This window comes from Monocercomonoides exilis, assembly GCF_001643675.1.
Source record: "Monocercomonoides exilis strain PA203 chromosome Unknown scaffold15-1837935, whole genome shotgun sequence".
NCBI classification, from domain to species: Eukaryota; Preaxostyla; order Oxymonadida; family Polymastigidae; genus Monocercomonoides; species Monocercomonoides exilis.
The window spans coordinates 252,516-269,383 of record NW_027150560.1 but is presented as its reverse complement, the minus strand read 5'-3'; the positions used below and the strand labels follow the sequence as shown (position 1 = coordinate 269,383).

The 16,868-nt window shown below is 35.8% G+C and overlaps 2 protein-coding genes across 2 annotated transcripts; both read right to left on the bottom strand.

Moving 5' to 3' along the window:
- Positions 1 to 2,308: 2,308 nt before the first annotated feature.
- MONOS_4562 (uncharacterized protein) lies at positions 2,309 to 10,756 on the bottom strand (the record flags this gene model as incomplete). Its single annotated transcript, XM_067874646.1, has 2 exons — positions 2,309 to 10,617; positions 10,663 to 10,756. 2 exons carry the CDS (start codon positions 10,754 to 10,756, stop codon positions 2,993 to 2,995), a joined length of 7,719 nt encoding a protein of 2,572 aa, XP_067729848.1. The 3' UTR covers positions 2,309 to 2,992.
- Positions 10,757 to 12,493: 1,737 nt separating this feature from the next.
- Positions 12,494 to 13,561, bottom strand: MONOS_4561 (uncharacterized protein; the record flags this gene model as incomplete). The annotated part of the gene is made up of 2 exons (XM_067874645.1): positions 12,494 to 12,972; positions 13,042 to 13,561. The coding sequence occupies 2 exons, from the start codon at positions 13,559 to 13,561 to the stop codon at positions 12,494 to 12,496; spliced, it is 999 nt and encodes a 332-aa protein (XP_067729847.1).
- Between the last annotated feature and the right edge of the window lie 3,307 nt (positions 13,562 to 16,868).

Here is a 16,868-nt window from a genome sequence, read left to right as displayed (position 1 = left end):
GCAATTCAAATTATTATTAAAATAAAAATTTAATTTTTAATTGATATGATCTGTTTCCCAATATGTATTTTTTTGACAGGAAATGTCAGTTGAGGAATATATTTGTCACAATTTGTCTGTGATTGTCACTGACAATAAAGAAAAAAACAACCAGATATTTCAAATGCTATCAACAAATCTTCCCCAAAGTGCTTTGAAAAGTCTTTAGAAGTATAAACAATCGTTTGGTTTATATAAATCGAAAATTAAAAAACTTTTTTTTGTGACAGACGAGGCTTCAAGTGATTTGTCATGTCACAGAGGTGCAGGTGTTATTGATATCATTTCATTGAGTTTTGTGATTTCAAAGGAATTAACAAATAAAACTCTTTTTGTTCATTATTTTTGTTCACGAAAAGTTCATTTTCATAGTATATTTTTTTCATTTTTAAATACCTGGAGTGTTATATTTTGCTCCTTTTGTGTTCATTTTATTTAATGACAATTTTCACTTGATTATATTAAACGAAGTTTTTTCTTTGCTTCGAATTAACAGAAGTTTGTTTCCATTTATTATATCTTTTCAAATAATATTTTACAATTTTTTTCTAGAAGTAAACATTCATCATTTCTTTTTTTTTCTTTCATTCTTTTCGAATTTTTTAAATAACAGATACTTCATTAAATAAAAAAACAATTCGAAAAAGTCAACAATCAAACAAATAAAACAAAAATTGGATATTATCACATCGGTCATTGCACAACATTTTGTGATAATATACGATTGTGACAACATGCGATGTGACATTCCATTGAAAAAAACAATCAATAGTTTATTAATTAATTAATTTAGGGTCAATTTTTCAATATTTGAAAATTCATCACAAATACACATTTCTCACTTGATTGAACAATTTTTATCATTAATGCTCATTATATAGACTTATTTGAACATAATTTAAAAAAATTATAAAAATTGAAATTTTTGATCAAAAAATTAACTTTTCAATGAAAAAAGAACCCTTTATAAACAAAATTTGATTATATATTTGTTTTCCCAGTGATTATATGCGATGGAAAGGAAATGAAAAAAAGGAAAAAATGTCTGTGCATCAAAAAATGAGATAATAGACGATTTTGATAACATCCGATGTGATTATATCCAGCAAAGACTGTGATTTGTCTATAAATTTGCTGCTTGAGAACATTTGACTAATAATTACAAAACTACTCAAGAAAGAATGAAACAAATCGTTGATTTTTTATTAATGCAAGAAGTTTGACCCATATGAAAAATAGTCTTCTGATAGTGGGTGATTTCTTTTGAAATCATGACTTTTTTCGGGGGTTTAATTTATCAAATGTCGTTTGAAAATGGAAAGGTGTTATGCATTCAAATCACGAATTTATCCCACCTGTTTCAAAAGCCAATGTCTTTACTGAAAAAAAAGATAAAAGTTCTAAGCCTTCTCACTTTTTGGTGAACATTTGTTAATATTCAAAGAAATATTTCGAACAGAAATTATTGATTGAAGAAATATGTTTATAAAATAATCATTCAAGTTTTTATTATTAAAAAAACGGCTTATTCAGAAAATATTCAAATGCAATTTTGACTATGCATTCACACAAAATATTTTTTATTTTTTTTTTTTATTATTCTGCTCAATCTTTATGAAGTCCAAAAAGTGCAATTTTTTGTGACAATTAATCATTCAATGTTTTTCGTCAAGTTTTCAAATAATTCATCAAACAGAAAATGTTAACACCTCAAAACATGATGAAAGGACTTCTGTGAAAGTTCAAGTTAAATGGTGAAATTGTGCAAATAGCTTTCAAACATTGGTCAAAAAATGAAATGCTTATTTCAAACGGCTTAATAACACTTTCCATTAATTGAAAACAATAATGCAAATACATTTTCATATTTGTATTTATGAGTGTGGTGAAAAATCAAATTCAAACACTCTCCATTTTTCACTTCGAAAAATGTTTGTTAATTATCTGTCTTTTTTAGAAAGAAAAAAAAAAAAAAAAAAAAAAAAAAAAAAAAAAAAAAAAAAAACTTTTTTATCATTTAGACACAGAAATTTCACAACTTTCTAAAATTTGAAATTTCTTTCAATAAAATTCTTTGAATATTGAACCACAAATTTTTTGAAGACATATCAAGTTATACCGTTTTAATTTCAATGATAATTTTTGTGCAAAGAACAAACATCATCAATTGAAAACAAAAAGATATTTGCGATTGTATTTCCCAGCATTCGAATTCATTCACAACACTCAAATTTGAATTATTTTTGATGAATTGAATGGAAGTTAATTTAATAATTGTTTCTTTGTTGAAAATTGTTAATAAAACGAAATGATTAAAGCTGATTCAAAACAAAAGAAGATTTTGAAAAAAGCTCAAAGTGTGAGTGAAAAGTGCAAAGAAGGATTGAATATATAAAAATAGTGCTTCAAAAAGCTGGTTACTGATTATATAAACTCAATAAAACTCAATGGAAATACATATTACAAACGCAAAATACAAAATATTGAATAACAAATGAACAAAAATTAGAAGTCAAATGGTAACACGAAAACACAAAAGTGAAATATATCAATGTGTTTGTGTGAAATGTAAATTGTGACAAACATGAATTATAACAAAATGGTCGAAAATCTTGTGACAAATTTCAAAAACCAAGGCGAAGTCAGACTTCAGAAGAAACAAAAAGCACAGCAGTCCAAATTGACAATTTAAATTAAAATATCAAACAAACTCAAATCTTCAATTCAAAACAAAAGAAAAACACACAACGTGTGCACCTTCCCATTTTTCTAACAAAAATATTTCTAGTGATATCACAAATCAAAAGAAAGAAATAAATCGTGGTGATTGATGGTGTCAGCCATTCATAAGCGAAATAACTTATTTGTTCATTCTTTTCCTCTCAAAAATCTACATTCTCCATTTTCTGATTTTCAACTTTCTCTCTCTGATATGAAAGTTTGAACCTTCTTTTCATTTGACAGTTGTTGTGCTGTTTGTGCACAAAGAACCATTTTCCTCACCATTCCCACTCTCAATCCCACTGTCTGGCTCAAGTGTGATTGCATCAGAAATCGTCATTATCAAGGCACCTGGTGGAAATCCCTGAATGAGCTCTCTTTTCAATCCATTCAATGTTCCTCGACACTGGCTGTTCTGTTCCAGACAACTCTTTACAATGTCCAACTTCGAACTCCCTCCAATTATCTCCAGTGGGGGTCTTTCCCCATTCACGATCTTCTGCCCTGCAACCTCTGCCTCATATTCGCCAAATGGGATTTGAAGAGTCAAACATTCCCACAGCATCATCCCAATCGAGAATGACACTGACTCCTTTGTTGCTCCCATCTTCTTGTTTATCTGCAGCTCTGGTGCCTTCCACCTCAGACACTCTTTTTTGAAACTATCTTCATCCTCAAAGGCAGACGAGGGAAGGGAGTCATCATCATCGTTGCCACTGGCAGATGTCACAACTGTTGATGATGAGATGGATGAGGAATCTGAATCATCATCTGACAATAAGTCTGAATGCATCACAATGCAGATCACCATGTGTTCGGAGAAAAGAACAATGTGAGGACTCAGATTGGAAAGAGATTGAAGAGGGTTTTCCATTTCATCAAACGAGTGAAGTGCAAGGTTAGCCACCCAGAACAGGATCTGGGCAGCTGTTTGCTCTCTTTCTTTCAATGTGCCAATCGGCATTTCCTTTGTCTTGTTCAGCCCATGAAGCAGCATGAACAGTGAATCCCTCAAGTCCACAATCAGTTTCTCGTGAGGAGATGAACAGGCCATTGCATCCACCAAGTTCGACATCGATGAGGTGGTTGGGCACAAATCCTCCCCTCGAACAAATGTGGAATCTGAGTCAGTTGAGCATGTCGAAGAAATGGATGGAGAAGGAGTCTGTTTTCTAATTTCCTCTTCTTCAACCTTCTCCAATGCCCATTCTGGGATCTTATCAGAATCTTTTCCCAATATATATTCAGTGGAGCCACTCTCAGAAAGAAGATGCTCTGATGACTCTGAATGTTCCAAGCTTTTCGCATACACCCTCTTCTTCATCCTCACATCATTCTTCTTCTCTGCCTCATTCTCTGCTCTCCTCCACTGCTCCTCAGGTGACATCTCCATTGTCACCATCTCAAACGCTTTCGGATCCTTTCTGATATTATCGTTCACAATCTCTCTCAGATCTTCTGCTTCATTCTTAACCTTCTTCCATCGAACAGCCAGAACAATAATGACCACAAGCAGTATTACAACAATCACAATGCAAACAATCAACAACCAATATGATTTCCCTTCTTTTCCTCCTTCAACAATCCTTTCATCTCCATTAACCCTGGGCTCACTTCTGTTCTTCAGAATAAAAGGATCAGTTGATGATTGCTTGTCAGCATCTCCAAACAGAATGCTCACTCTCACTTCTGCCTCATCTCCTGCCTCACTTATCATCTCCCTTGCCAATCTCCCTCTAACTTTTGTCTCCGAAACATATCCACTCTCATCAAACACAAACTTTTCGATCTGCTTTTCATCTCCAATCTGTTTCACAACCATGAATGACAAGTTGCACGGGAGAAGAAGCTTCCCTTTGAATACAACCTCAACTTCTTCTCCTTTCTCATTTGCTTCAACACCCTCCAACACTGGAATGAAAAATGGTGATGCTCTTTCAGAAACAATCCCTTCAAACAGACATCCTTCATTCAATATCCACATCGATGAGTCATCCTTCACTCCATCTCCTCCTTTCAAACTGAAAATGGTCAATGAAGAAGAGTCTGAACAAATGATGTTTCGACGAAGAGAAGGATATTTTTCAATGAATGGATTGTTGTTTGAATACTCTCCTTTCTCAATCATCAAAGATCCTCCACTCACTGTTATCCCTCCCTTTGATGAGTTGCAGATTGTTGTATCTTTCATCATCACAGAACTGCTTAAGAAATCAACAACCGAACTATTCCACTTACAAAGTTCTTCAAATGCATTATTTCTCTTTCTTTCACTTTCTTTTGCAAGAACTCCAACAAATCGACACGAATCTATCAAAACATCCTTCGTATTGTTCATCTCCATCATGCTTCCTTTGCTTGACAGAGAATCACAATTTGAACAGGAACAATTTGAAAGAACAATTTGAGCAGATGTCGAGGAAGAAGAAAGAACAGAAGCCCCTTCTGAATTCCTCGAGCAGTTCTTGAATGAGGAGCTTCCAACCGAAACACTTCCCGAAGTTGAGCTGCCAATCAAAATGATGCAACCTTCAGACAACTTCACTCCATCAGCATCAATTCCATTCAGCACAACACTTCCACAATTGCCAAATTCAAATAAATTTGTTGTTGATTCTATCTGTTCCAGCTTCATATTTGTGAATGAGACCTCATCTCCATTTAGCAGAAATGAAGTCTTCTTGAATGAAAGCATTGATATTGAACAGTTGTCAACATGAAGAATCCCTTTTGAAATGCTCAGTAATGTTGAGTTGAAAACAACAACAAGTTGATTGTTGTTTGATTCTCCAACAGATGCGAAGTCAACAAATGAAAGAGAAAGCTGCCCACTTGCTTCATGGATAATAGAGCTGCCTGAATATGAAAATGACTGGTCAAAGTTGAATTTCACACTCTCAATCCGAACTTTCTCAGAAGTTTTGAGAAGACTGCCCTCATTGCCAGCAATTGTTGAGTTCAGATGCACCAAAGCAGTTGAGGGAGACTCAAGTGAGCGAATGATCACATCATGCACATCACATTTCCCAACAATAACTGTCTCCTTCGAGATCAACAGTTGAGAATATGATGATGGAATGATGTGTTGAACTCCAACATCCAATGAGTGGCATGGAGCATTGAACTCTCCACATTGCTTGCTATCTCCATGGTTGCCCGTTGCTGAAGAAACAAATATCGTCTCACTCTGATATTTCACAACCCTCAGCAGAAGATCCTCTTCCCCAACAAACGAGTCTGTTGTGCATCCCCATATTGCCAGCTCCTTCACAAATGGTGTTCTGAAATCCAAAAGGAATTGTTCATCAACTATTTGTGTTTCGATTGAATGGCATCTCACATACACATCTCTCCCTCTCAATGCAGAGTTGCCTCTGAATGTGATGTTTGAGAGAACAAAGTTCAGAGGCTGCTCAACCACCGAGGTACATTCCAGAAACAGCCACCCGCCTCTTCCTGTGGTGGAGCAGAAGCACTCAGAAATCGTGCAAAATGAGCAGTCAAACTTTCCTCCCTCATTCAATACACAAAACATCCCTCCTCCCTTTCCACACCTCGTTCCGCCACACTTCTTCATCGTTGTGTTTCGAATCACCATTTTCAAAGGCGTATCATCGTTGTCATTTCGGATGATGGGAATATCATCTGTTGTGTTCTGGGTGATTTCTTCCAATGAATTCCACTCAACGATAACATCTTGTTCAACTTCATTTTTTTCTCTCCCTGAACTCTTTGATATCCTCAATCCACTTGATCCATCTAGCTCAATTTTCTTCATCGTAAGGTTTTTAATGTTCAATGTTGTTGTTGACAGCACAGAAATAACATCCTTTGAAAAGCTAAGTGATTGCATTGACACAAATTCCAATTGAACTGTGCCTCTTTCTGCCTTTATCAGTCCAAACATAATCGTGTCTTCTCCACTTTCTTCATTTTTTGAGAATGAGCAGTCTTTCACGGTCAATATCCCTTCACTTGATCCAACATGCATCAAATAATTGACTCCACCTGTGAATGAAGATGGAATCACAAAGTTAATTAGCTCGAAATTGGTAATTCCAGAAATCTTCATTGCTGCTCCTTCTGCTCCTTCAAGAGATGAGAGACATTCCAAAGAGCACATGTCTGTATTATTTGAGCTTATTGAAAACCCACTCACATCAACACTCTTCTGAAGAATCCCCTTCCCAATAACGCTGATTATCCTTTCGTTTCCTTCAGTCAATCTTGTTTGTGAATAATCAATTGACAGGCATGGATAATCCGAAAACCCGCAAATGCATACATCTTTTCCATCATCTCTGATAAATATCCCTGAGCCAATTGCTCTCCAGAAATAAATCAGTGGAATAGCATTCTCAGTATCATTCCCATCAAACCCTCTCATAGAATCCAACGAAATATCAGACAGATGCCCAGATACAAATGGAAGAGAGGTGTTTGTGATGCTCTTTGTCAAGTTGAATGCCTCAACAAACAGGTCATTTCCGTATTTCGCAACATTTGGCTTGTCTTCCACAAAAACAGGGGATGAGATCACAAATGAAGAAAGGCCATCGATCAACTTCAGTGCCATCCCTCCTCCAAACCCAGTCTTCTCTTCTCCAGCTGGTGCTGTGCATCCTGTAAATGTGCATGAAGTGATATTCATTTGAATATTCCCTTTCAACTTAGCATTGATAGCCCCTCCTCTGCTTCCCTCAGCCAAAACAGAACATTCTTCAAAATCACATTCTTCAATATTTATTTCTCCATTTGAATCTTCATCATTGCTGTTATCGATGCTCACACAGCCTCCACTTCCAGCTGCTCTTTCGATTTCTGTGAAATTGCAGTTCGTCATGTTCAACCACTGAATGTTCATCAACTCTGTGTTTGTTGTGCTTCTTCTCAACGAGATCAATGGATTTCCACTCAAAGTGATTGATGAAGCTGAAAACGAGTCGATAGCCAATGTCCCAGACTCAACAGATAAGAATAGCAATGCCAATTCAGATGAATGGTCTTGAAGGAAAAGCGAACAATGAGACATAGTCAGTTGTGAAGATGAAGAAATGAAAGTGGAGTGTGATGAAAGAGAAGAAGGAAGAGAGAATATGAGCTTTGATAATTCTGTTTCAACATTTGCTGTTATCATCGCTGAATTGGATGTTTCATTTGCATCAGAGACTGTCCAGCCACTTTGTTCATCATTTCCTCTGATTTCATGTTTCTTTTCTTCAAATGCCAATTCATCGCTCATTGAAATCATTCCATTCACAACAATTTTCTTTGTTCCTGTTTGTCGTGTGAGTGAGTGCTTCATTGTCAAACAAGGGAATTGGACAATTCCACAATGTGAATGATCATATGCCTCGGTATTGCTCACATAAATGTCTTCTGGAGTGGGAAGGAGATAGATGCACAGAGGGATCGCCAAACTCGTGTTTCCGTTTTCATATCCTCGAACTTTATCAAAAGAATCCAAAGAGGCAGTGACGCATGCGATTTTTTGTGACTTTGAAGTCACTTCCAGATTTTGAGAAAGAACGAAAAGATCTCTTCCCCACTTGGCTGTGTTTGTGCCAAAGGAAGAAGAAATCAGGAAATCTGGATTTTCCTTTATCAATCGAAGAAGAATTCCTCCTCCAATACCATTGGAAGAAGAACAAAAGCACTCATCGAAAGATCCACCTTCCACTTTCACTTCATTTGCTTCTCCCACACATAGCATCATCGATCCTCCATTTTCTGATGTTGTGCTTCCGCATCTTTCAAAAGTGCAAGAATCCAGATCGATGTTTGCCTTGTCGTTGGAAAACGACATCACAGCTGCTCCATTCCTTGTTCTTTCCATCCCAGAAAATGTGCACACTGAAAGTGTCAATGAAATCTCATTTGTCGAAGAAAGCGAAATCAGCGAAGTTGTTGAGAGGGTCTTTGCCCAGTTCACGTTTTCCATTTGATATATTCCTCCCTGAACATTTATCAGTTCTGTGGTGAATGCTGTTTCTGTTGAGTGCCCGCTTCCAACAGATATGTTCAGTCTGCTAACATGCATCTTTCCAGTTCCAGTGATCTCAAACAGCCTTGAGGCTCGATTATTTTCATATGCTGAGTCATGCACAAGGGCAAGATCATTGACTGTCAATGCTCCTGTCGAGACTGAAAAAAGAGTCAACCCAGCTGCTTCCAATTCTGTCTGCACAGTTGTTGTTGAATCACTTTGACCATATATTGTGAAAGAGTTTGTTCCACAGTCCACGCTCTTCGTCTCTCCTATCGTCTCTGAAAATACTTCAACATTGGTGACAAAGTCTGGAATCAATTGTGTTAAACAATGGCTGATGGTGTTGCAAGGATAGCTTTTATCCAGCCCACAGGCATATGTGTCTTTGGCATTTAATTGTGTTTGCACAGAGGAAACAAATCTGATTCTTCCAAAATCGTTTCGAAGTGAATCGCTTTTGTCAACAACTGAGCTGAATTTTGTGCTAACTCTGTTTGATGTTTTCTTGGTTGAAAAACAGCTGGAATCAATATTGTTTTCAGTGGAATCATAGAGAACAACGTCATGTCCTCCCTTTACGCATGTATTATTATGGAAAAAACAGTAGTAAAACAAAATTCCGTTATTATTCTCATTAATCCATTGACAAACTGCACCTCCTCCACACATGGAATGGCAATTCCGAAACAAACAATTTGAAATTACAACCTTGTCAATGCAGTCCCAATGCTCAATTGCACCTCCAGTGGATGAGCTTGTGTGATTTGCTTTGCAGTTTATAAAGAATGAATTAACAATGCATTTCTTCTGTTTTTTTGTCATCGTTGGACGAAGATCAATTGCCCCTCCATCGTCGCCTGAAGAACAGTTGTTAAATAAACAATTATCAACCATTGGTTGCATGTTGACGTTCTCAATCATTATTCCTCCACCACCACAGTCTGTATCTATAGCAGCACATGAACATTGAAGGAACGCAGAATGAAGGACAATGCATTCTGCAACATTCAAAGCATATATTCCACCCCCTCTTTTCGAAGAAGCATTGCATCTTGTGAATGACGAATTTTCAACTTTCAGAATGGCATTTTCATTGTCATGCACATAAAGAGCACCTCCTTGCGGTGCTGTGCAATCAGTCCATTCACACAACGAAAATGATTGGCAATCGGTTATATTCATCTGTCCTTTTTTCTCAAGAGCATTCGTTTCTCTTTTCCCAAAGCTTATTGATGTGTTTCTGCAGATAAATTCCTCTGATGAAAGCGATCCATCTGAGATCCCTCCTTCAAACACATTCACACACGAATAAATGAGGCAGCTCTCCATTGAACTTTGATGGCAAAAACGTTCCATTTTATAATCACTGCTTTTGTCAGATTTCACAGACATGTTCCTGAAGACACAATTATCAATCTGTTCACTTTTGCTCTGACCAGACAATAAGAAATAATCTGAAGAGGAAACAGCCATATCTGCCATGATGGAATTTCTCAAAACGACCGAATTTGAATCATCAGATGAAAATACGAGACTTCTGGAACAAAGACTGATTTGAGGGATCATAGTGAAATTCACAATGTTGATTGACCCACTTTGCAAAAGAAAAGGAGTTGTTGATTTTTGGTGGGAAACACACGATTCCATCACTACACTTGACTTGTCTATTATTTGCACACATGATGGAGAAGAATATTCAAATGCCAAAATTTTCAGTCCAACCGTGGAATTGTAGAATCCCAAAAATGCATTAATCACTGATAATCTTCCTGACTGCCACTTTTTCACTTCTGGAACATTTTTCTGTTCAAATAAACAGTTGTCATCTCCCTTTGATGGGAATCGAGCATCATTTGCATTGTCTTGGCCTGAGAAAGCATGATAATTAGAAAAATGAACATTTGAGAGGAAACCTTCGCTTTTCCATGTGGAACTTCCAGAAACGCCTTGGATTTCAAACATGTTTGCAAGGAGCAAGAACACCAAATACCGCAAATGCACATTCATTTCAATGAGATAACACAATTTTGATGATGAATGAAATTATTTTTTGAAGGATCAAAATGGCCATAATAAAATATTTTTTCAATTCCTGATTGAAAAGAATATAAATATTAGACATTTCATTTTGATAATAATTCACAAAATATTTGATGCAGCCTTGGAATAATACTGTTTCTTCATATATTCAGCTTTATGAATCAGCATCTGACAATATATGAAATAATAGATACAATGCAGATTGAATCAAATTATTCAAATTGAAAAAATAATTTAAAATTGTGGGGGTTATTTAAAATAACCCCTGTTTATTTAAATTGACTTGCTTATTTTAAAAATCTTCATCCAATTTTGAATTGAATATGCAAAACATGAAAATAGATAACATTAAATGATTTGCATAAAAGATTGATATAAAATACTGAAGTTTCTTTTGATTCTCTTTTTGAAAAATTTTGATCTTTCAATAATCTTCTTCGAAAAAATTGAATAATTCGATAATTCGTTTAAAATGCTATTCCAACTTATGTTATTGAAAATGTGAGCTTTATAACGAGAGTTTGAATGATTATTGCAATTAAAAAGTCATTTTTCCCAATATACAAATCATAAAAGCTTCTGAAAACTTTCAGTTTATTTCTTCACAATTGTGAACTGTTTCTTTAAAACTGTAGCACCAACGACAACTTCTGTGCCATTTTGTTCAGTGCTCATAAGGTAATTACTGCTTTTCCCGTTTCAAGCAACAGCTATTTTCAAACAATATTGTTTTTCATTTTTCACCTTTTTGTAAAACAATACCAAAAATCATTAACAAAAAATATATAAAACACTGAATATTAAAAGGTATATACGTTTCTTTTTCAAGATTTCGTTTTGAGTATTAAACATTTCTATTTTTAACAAATTTGACTTTTTCGATATTTATATAATTATTTAGCCGATTACACAATTTTCTTACAGTTCCAAATTCTATAAACATTTTGCATTTGGATATCCCACATTTATAACACACTCTATCCTCAGGATTACTCGAAAGTGCAAATCAAATTTCGACGATCCCATCTATTTATTCTATCGTGTCCTGGCTGACAGATTTCTTTTTCAGCAAACTCAAACCATCATCAACAGTTCTATCTTCTCTTCTTTTTGCAGCTCCGACACTTTTTTCCCTGCCTTTGACACCTCCTTTCTTCGCCAAACAAGCTCTACACCAAATGCTCCTGTTGAACATATTGGAAATGAAACTAATAAAAAGAAACCTGGAAGACTGATTTCGTTTTATGTGAACAGTCATCGATTCGAGTGGTGCGAATGGAACGATTCAAATGGTGGATCGAATCATGGCGGAGCTCTTCATGTTGAGTGTATAAATGCAAATCTCTCTATCATTTCTTGCTCATTCAACAAATGTACATCAAGCAATGGTGAAGGAGGAGCTTTGTTTTGTGAAAATTTTTTGCAAATCAGCATCACAAAATCGAATTTCACAAATTGCCAGGCGAGACATGGAGGAGCAACTTGTATAGCTTATCCTCTATCCAGTTCTGTCTGGACATTCTCAGAAAACAGAGTGGATAATTGCTCAATAGCTGATTGGCGTGGAACTGGTTGGTATTTCAGGCTCGAAAACATGTAATCAAATTCTCAGTTTCTATTCACCAAATGCAAGTGTATTATAAATATTGGTAGTGATTCTGCTGGCCCTTTTTCATTCATTTGGCCTCCAGGAAACAAACCAAGTCAGTTTTTGGTTGATGATTGCCAATTTACAAACAATAAACTGAATGCTACCTCAACTTCATGGGGAGGTGCTGTAATATTTTTCAGAGACACATATTCCTGGATGAATGAAGTCAAATTCATCGCATTCTGCTTTTTCGATGGCAACACTGCCAAAAATGGCAGAGGAAATGATGTGTTCTTCAGTGGTGATGCAATCACCCAATCTCCATTTGAGAATTGTGGATCAACAACACCCGCAAACAGAATCTTTCTCAACAACACAGCATCCAATGAAACTGTCAACAGCTGGCTTCCTCTCATTGCAAACAGCAAAATCGTTGGAAACAACGGAACTGATGTCAGTGCCTGTGGTCGAACGCAGGAAAGCCCATGTGCCACAATCGAGTATGCTCTCAGTGGCTTCGCCCTCCTCCAAGATGCATCTCTCATTCTCCTCAAATCCACCTTTGCACTCATCCAGACACTTATCTTCCTTGCTTTTGACACAAGAATCACGGGAAATGGAACAACTACCACCACCATCGCCTCAGATTGCATTCCTCAACCTCCGTCATCATTTTCATCCTCATCATCATCATTAACATCTTCTTCTTCACCAGATCCATCTGCCTCGTCTGCCCTCTTCCAACAGACCCAGGGCTCCCTCACAGTCTCTGCCCTCGCCATCGTCCACAACTCCACAAACCAAATCACCCCCATCCTCTTCCACCTCTCCCAAAACTCCCCTTCCCTCAACCTCAACACAACCACCATCACCGGAACAACCTCCATAACAATAAAAACTCCCCTCTTCTTCCTCACTGCTGGCTCCCTCGCCCTCAACCACACAGCAATCACCAGTCTCTCCCTCAACAGCCAAAGCATCTTCCACCTCACCTCCCTCACAAATCCCCTCACCCTCAACTCCTCCAACATCACCGACATCACCTCCACAGCCACTCCAGCCAGCTGTGTCCTCTCCTCTGCCACCTCCCCTGCCCTCTCCCTCTCCCTCGCCAACTGCACCATCACCAACATCCACTCAGCTCCACAAAACCAACAGACTTCCACCAATGGTGGGTGCATCTCATTCGCCTCATCTGCCCCTGCCAACTCCTTTTCAGTGAGTGACACAAATTTCTCCAGCTGCTATGTGAGCGAAAGGAAAACGAAAAACGAGAAAATGAAGGAGGAAAAAATTACAGAGAACGTGGATGCTTCTGAAAACAGATGCAAAGGTGAAAAGAAGAAAATGTACTTCTTTTCAAAGAAGTTGGCATTAGAGATTTTATGGGGATGTGGTATGAAAATGAAGAGATAAATGATAACGAAAATAAAGAAGATGCGTGAAGTGATAAGAAAGAGAGAGGCAAAATTTAAGTAAAAGAGAAAGATCATTTTGAAATTATGAGATTACGGCAAAAGAGAAAATGAGAGAAAAAATGAGGAAATAAGGAAAAGGAAAAAGGAAAAGGAAATAAACATATTATTCTGCAGCTTTAACATCACTATTCTATGTAAATATGATAATATATTCAGTATAATAAAATACACTCACGAAACAAATATATTCTTCAGAATTTACAGAATATTGTTGTTTTCTTTTTATTTTTTATGCAAAAACGAAAAAAATTATCTTCAAAGTGAATCATTCTTAACTTAAAATTCAAAACAAATAACATTTTCACTTTATTAACAAATAATTAATTTAATTTTTGTTTTATTTATGCTCATTTTCACGCTTCCATGGAATAATCAAGATTTCATTTATGAAATCGTCAAAAAAGGTTTGATTTTTCTTTTGTTTCCACTTTGTTTTCATTAGTGTTTTTTGTTTGTTTTATTTTCCTTTCCCACAATTATTATTAATTTGAATGATCTTTTCTAATTTGGGACGAATTTTTTTGCTATTTGAATTTTGTTCCACATGGAACTTTCAAAGATTTTCCTCGATTTTTGAATATTTTTATATTTAAGATTACGTGAGAATGTCATAAAAATAATTATACGATCGCAGTTAAAGTTTGAAACAAATTATTGATTTTTTCATAAAAGTGAATATTCTGCCACATTTGAATTAGGATGGTGATTTTTAAATTTTGTGCTTTTATTTGAATTGAGGGGTATTAATTCAAATTAATAGAGGTTTATTTAAAAAACCTCAATTAATTCAAATTTCCCAACTTAATCTGCATTGTATCTAATTAAATATGAAAACATAAGAAAAAAATTATATAAAAATCAAAATTTTTAATTAATATAAATTCAAATATAAATATAAATATCAAACAAATATTATATCAGAAAATGAAATGAGAAAAGTATCAAATACTAATTGAAGCACTGAATTAACATATCGTTAAGCCTCATTGAATCAAAGGAGAGGATAAATTGAAGGGGAAAAAAGTTTTCAAAAAAGTCCCACAAATCTGGACAATGAATAAAAAATAATGAAATACAAAATGATTCATCTCTTAATTCATTCAAATGATGAGCACTTCTTCACCCCCTGCTCTGCTCTTCCCTGAAAACAAAAGATAGAAATCCTTGTGAAACATTCCTGTTTTTTTGGCGGAATGAAGGCCCATCAAACAATCCCTTTTTTCATCTCTTCCATTCCTCAATTTCCTCTTCTTCTCTCTCTTCTTTCCCTTCGGTTCCAATCTTCTCCCCACATTTTTTTTTCTCTTTTTTGTTTCTGCTTTTCCTCACTCAACCGAGGCATCTTTGCTAAATTGCCTCTTGTTTTCTCTCCTTGTCAATCATTAATCACGCATTCTGCATTTTTCAGAAGAGACCTTTTTGAAATTTCATTGGCAGCAGCATCAGATCCAGTAGCATTTCATCTGCTCCTCCATATTTCCTCTTTGTTTCCTCTTTCTGGCATCTCATTCCCAATCTGCTCCTTGTGTTTCCACATTGTGGACTTTGCATATTGCTTTCCTGCCATCTTCAGCCCAGCCATCCAAAAATAACCATATTTCCTTTTTCTCTTCTCTCACAATCATTATCATCTTCTTCTTTTTCTCATTTATTTGTCAAAATGAACGAACAACATTTCTTTTCAGACACGCTCAGCTCCTTTCTCCAGCAAACCGACTCTTTTGCAAAGTCTTCTGTGTCCATAAAGAGGATGTGGAATGCAGGCCTTCTCAACTGATATGCCAAAAGCACTTCAAAAAACAAAAGATAACAAAAAACAAAAAATGATAAAATTGAATGTGTTGAAATCAAAATCAAAAATCATTAATGAATTAAAAAAATATTTCTTTTTCTCCAGTAAATTTCATTTATTTTCTGTTTTCTTTACAAATAACAACAAATAAGAAATACACAGCCAAAGCACACCTTCATTTTTCTGGTCTTCGCTAGTCGGGATTCTTATTGACAAATATGAAATTGTGCCATCTTTTCTTGTTTTGTTGAGGAGAGTTGCAATTCGTTTTAAGCTGTGTGCAAAATGATGCATCCATCTCTTTCCTCTTCCACTCTGAACCCTTCACTCAATCTTTCCGTTCTTCATGCTTCTTCTTCTTCTTCTACATTTTCTTCTTCCACTTCAGTGACTAATGTGAATACAGGAATATTCTTTTCTGGAAAACCTCAGATCTCGATGATACCATTTGATTTTCAAACAGGCAGTTTGCCTTCACAAAAGTCAGGTCGATTCACAATGAGAATAGAAACAGCACATACGAAGCCCATCGACTGGCATTAAATCGAAAACTGGCTTTCAAAGCATTCAAAAATGATGTTTGTATTTTTTTGTTGACCTTGCTTCATGAGGTGAGTGAGGTACATTTTCAGCTGGAGCTCAAAGCAAGCCAAAGACATGGAAGTTATTCACAATGGACTTGATTGCATGGCATGGGGCCTGTTGTGTTTTGATGAAAAAACAGACATCTGCTCCGCTCTTGGCAATCATTTTGCTTGGAATGGTCAAAGCGAGCTGGCTGTTGAACACTTCATTTCATCTTCTGTTCATCTAAATGGCTGTGCATCGCTGGTTAAAATGAACAGCCATGCAAAAATTCAAGTTTCTGAACAATCTTGAAATACAATTTAAAAGATATGAAAGCATTAACAAATACAATGCCTTTTCTTGATAACCGAATGATTTTTAAATCCAGAAAGGAACAAATGCTCATTTCTTGAGGATGTTTAATGGAAAATTCCCGTCAAATCCCTTACTCATTTTTGGGTGGAGTGAAATGAAAGCATCAAAAAGAAAAAGTGGAAAAAATGCATTTACGGTTCTTAATTCAAAGGAAACCTCTGAGTTTGATTCCTATTTGTTTCTGAATATTCAATTCTTCCCACGCCATGTGTCTGGCCTTGTCGAAATCCCTTCTCTGTTCTCAACCAAGAATTTTTCAAACATGATTTATTGTTA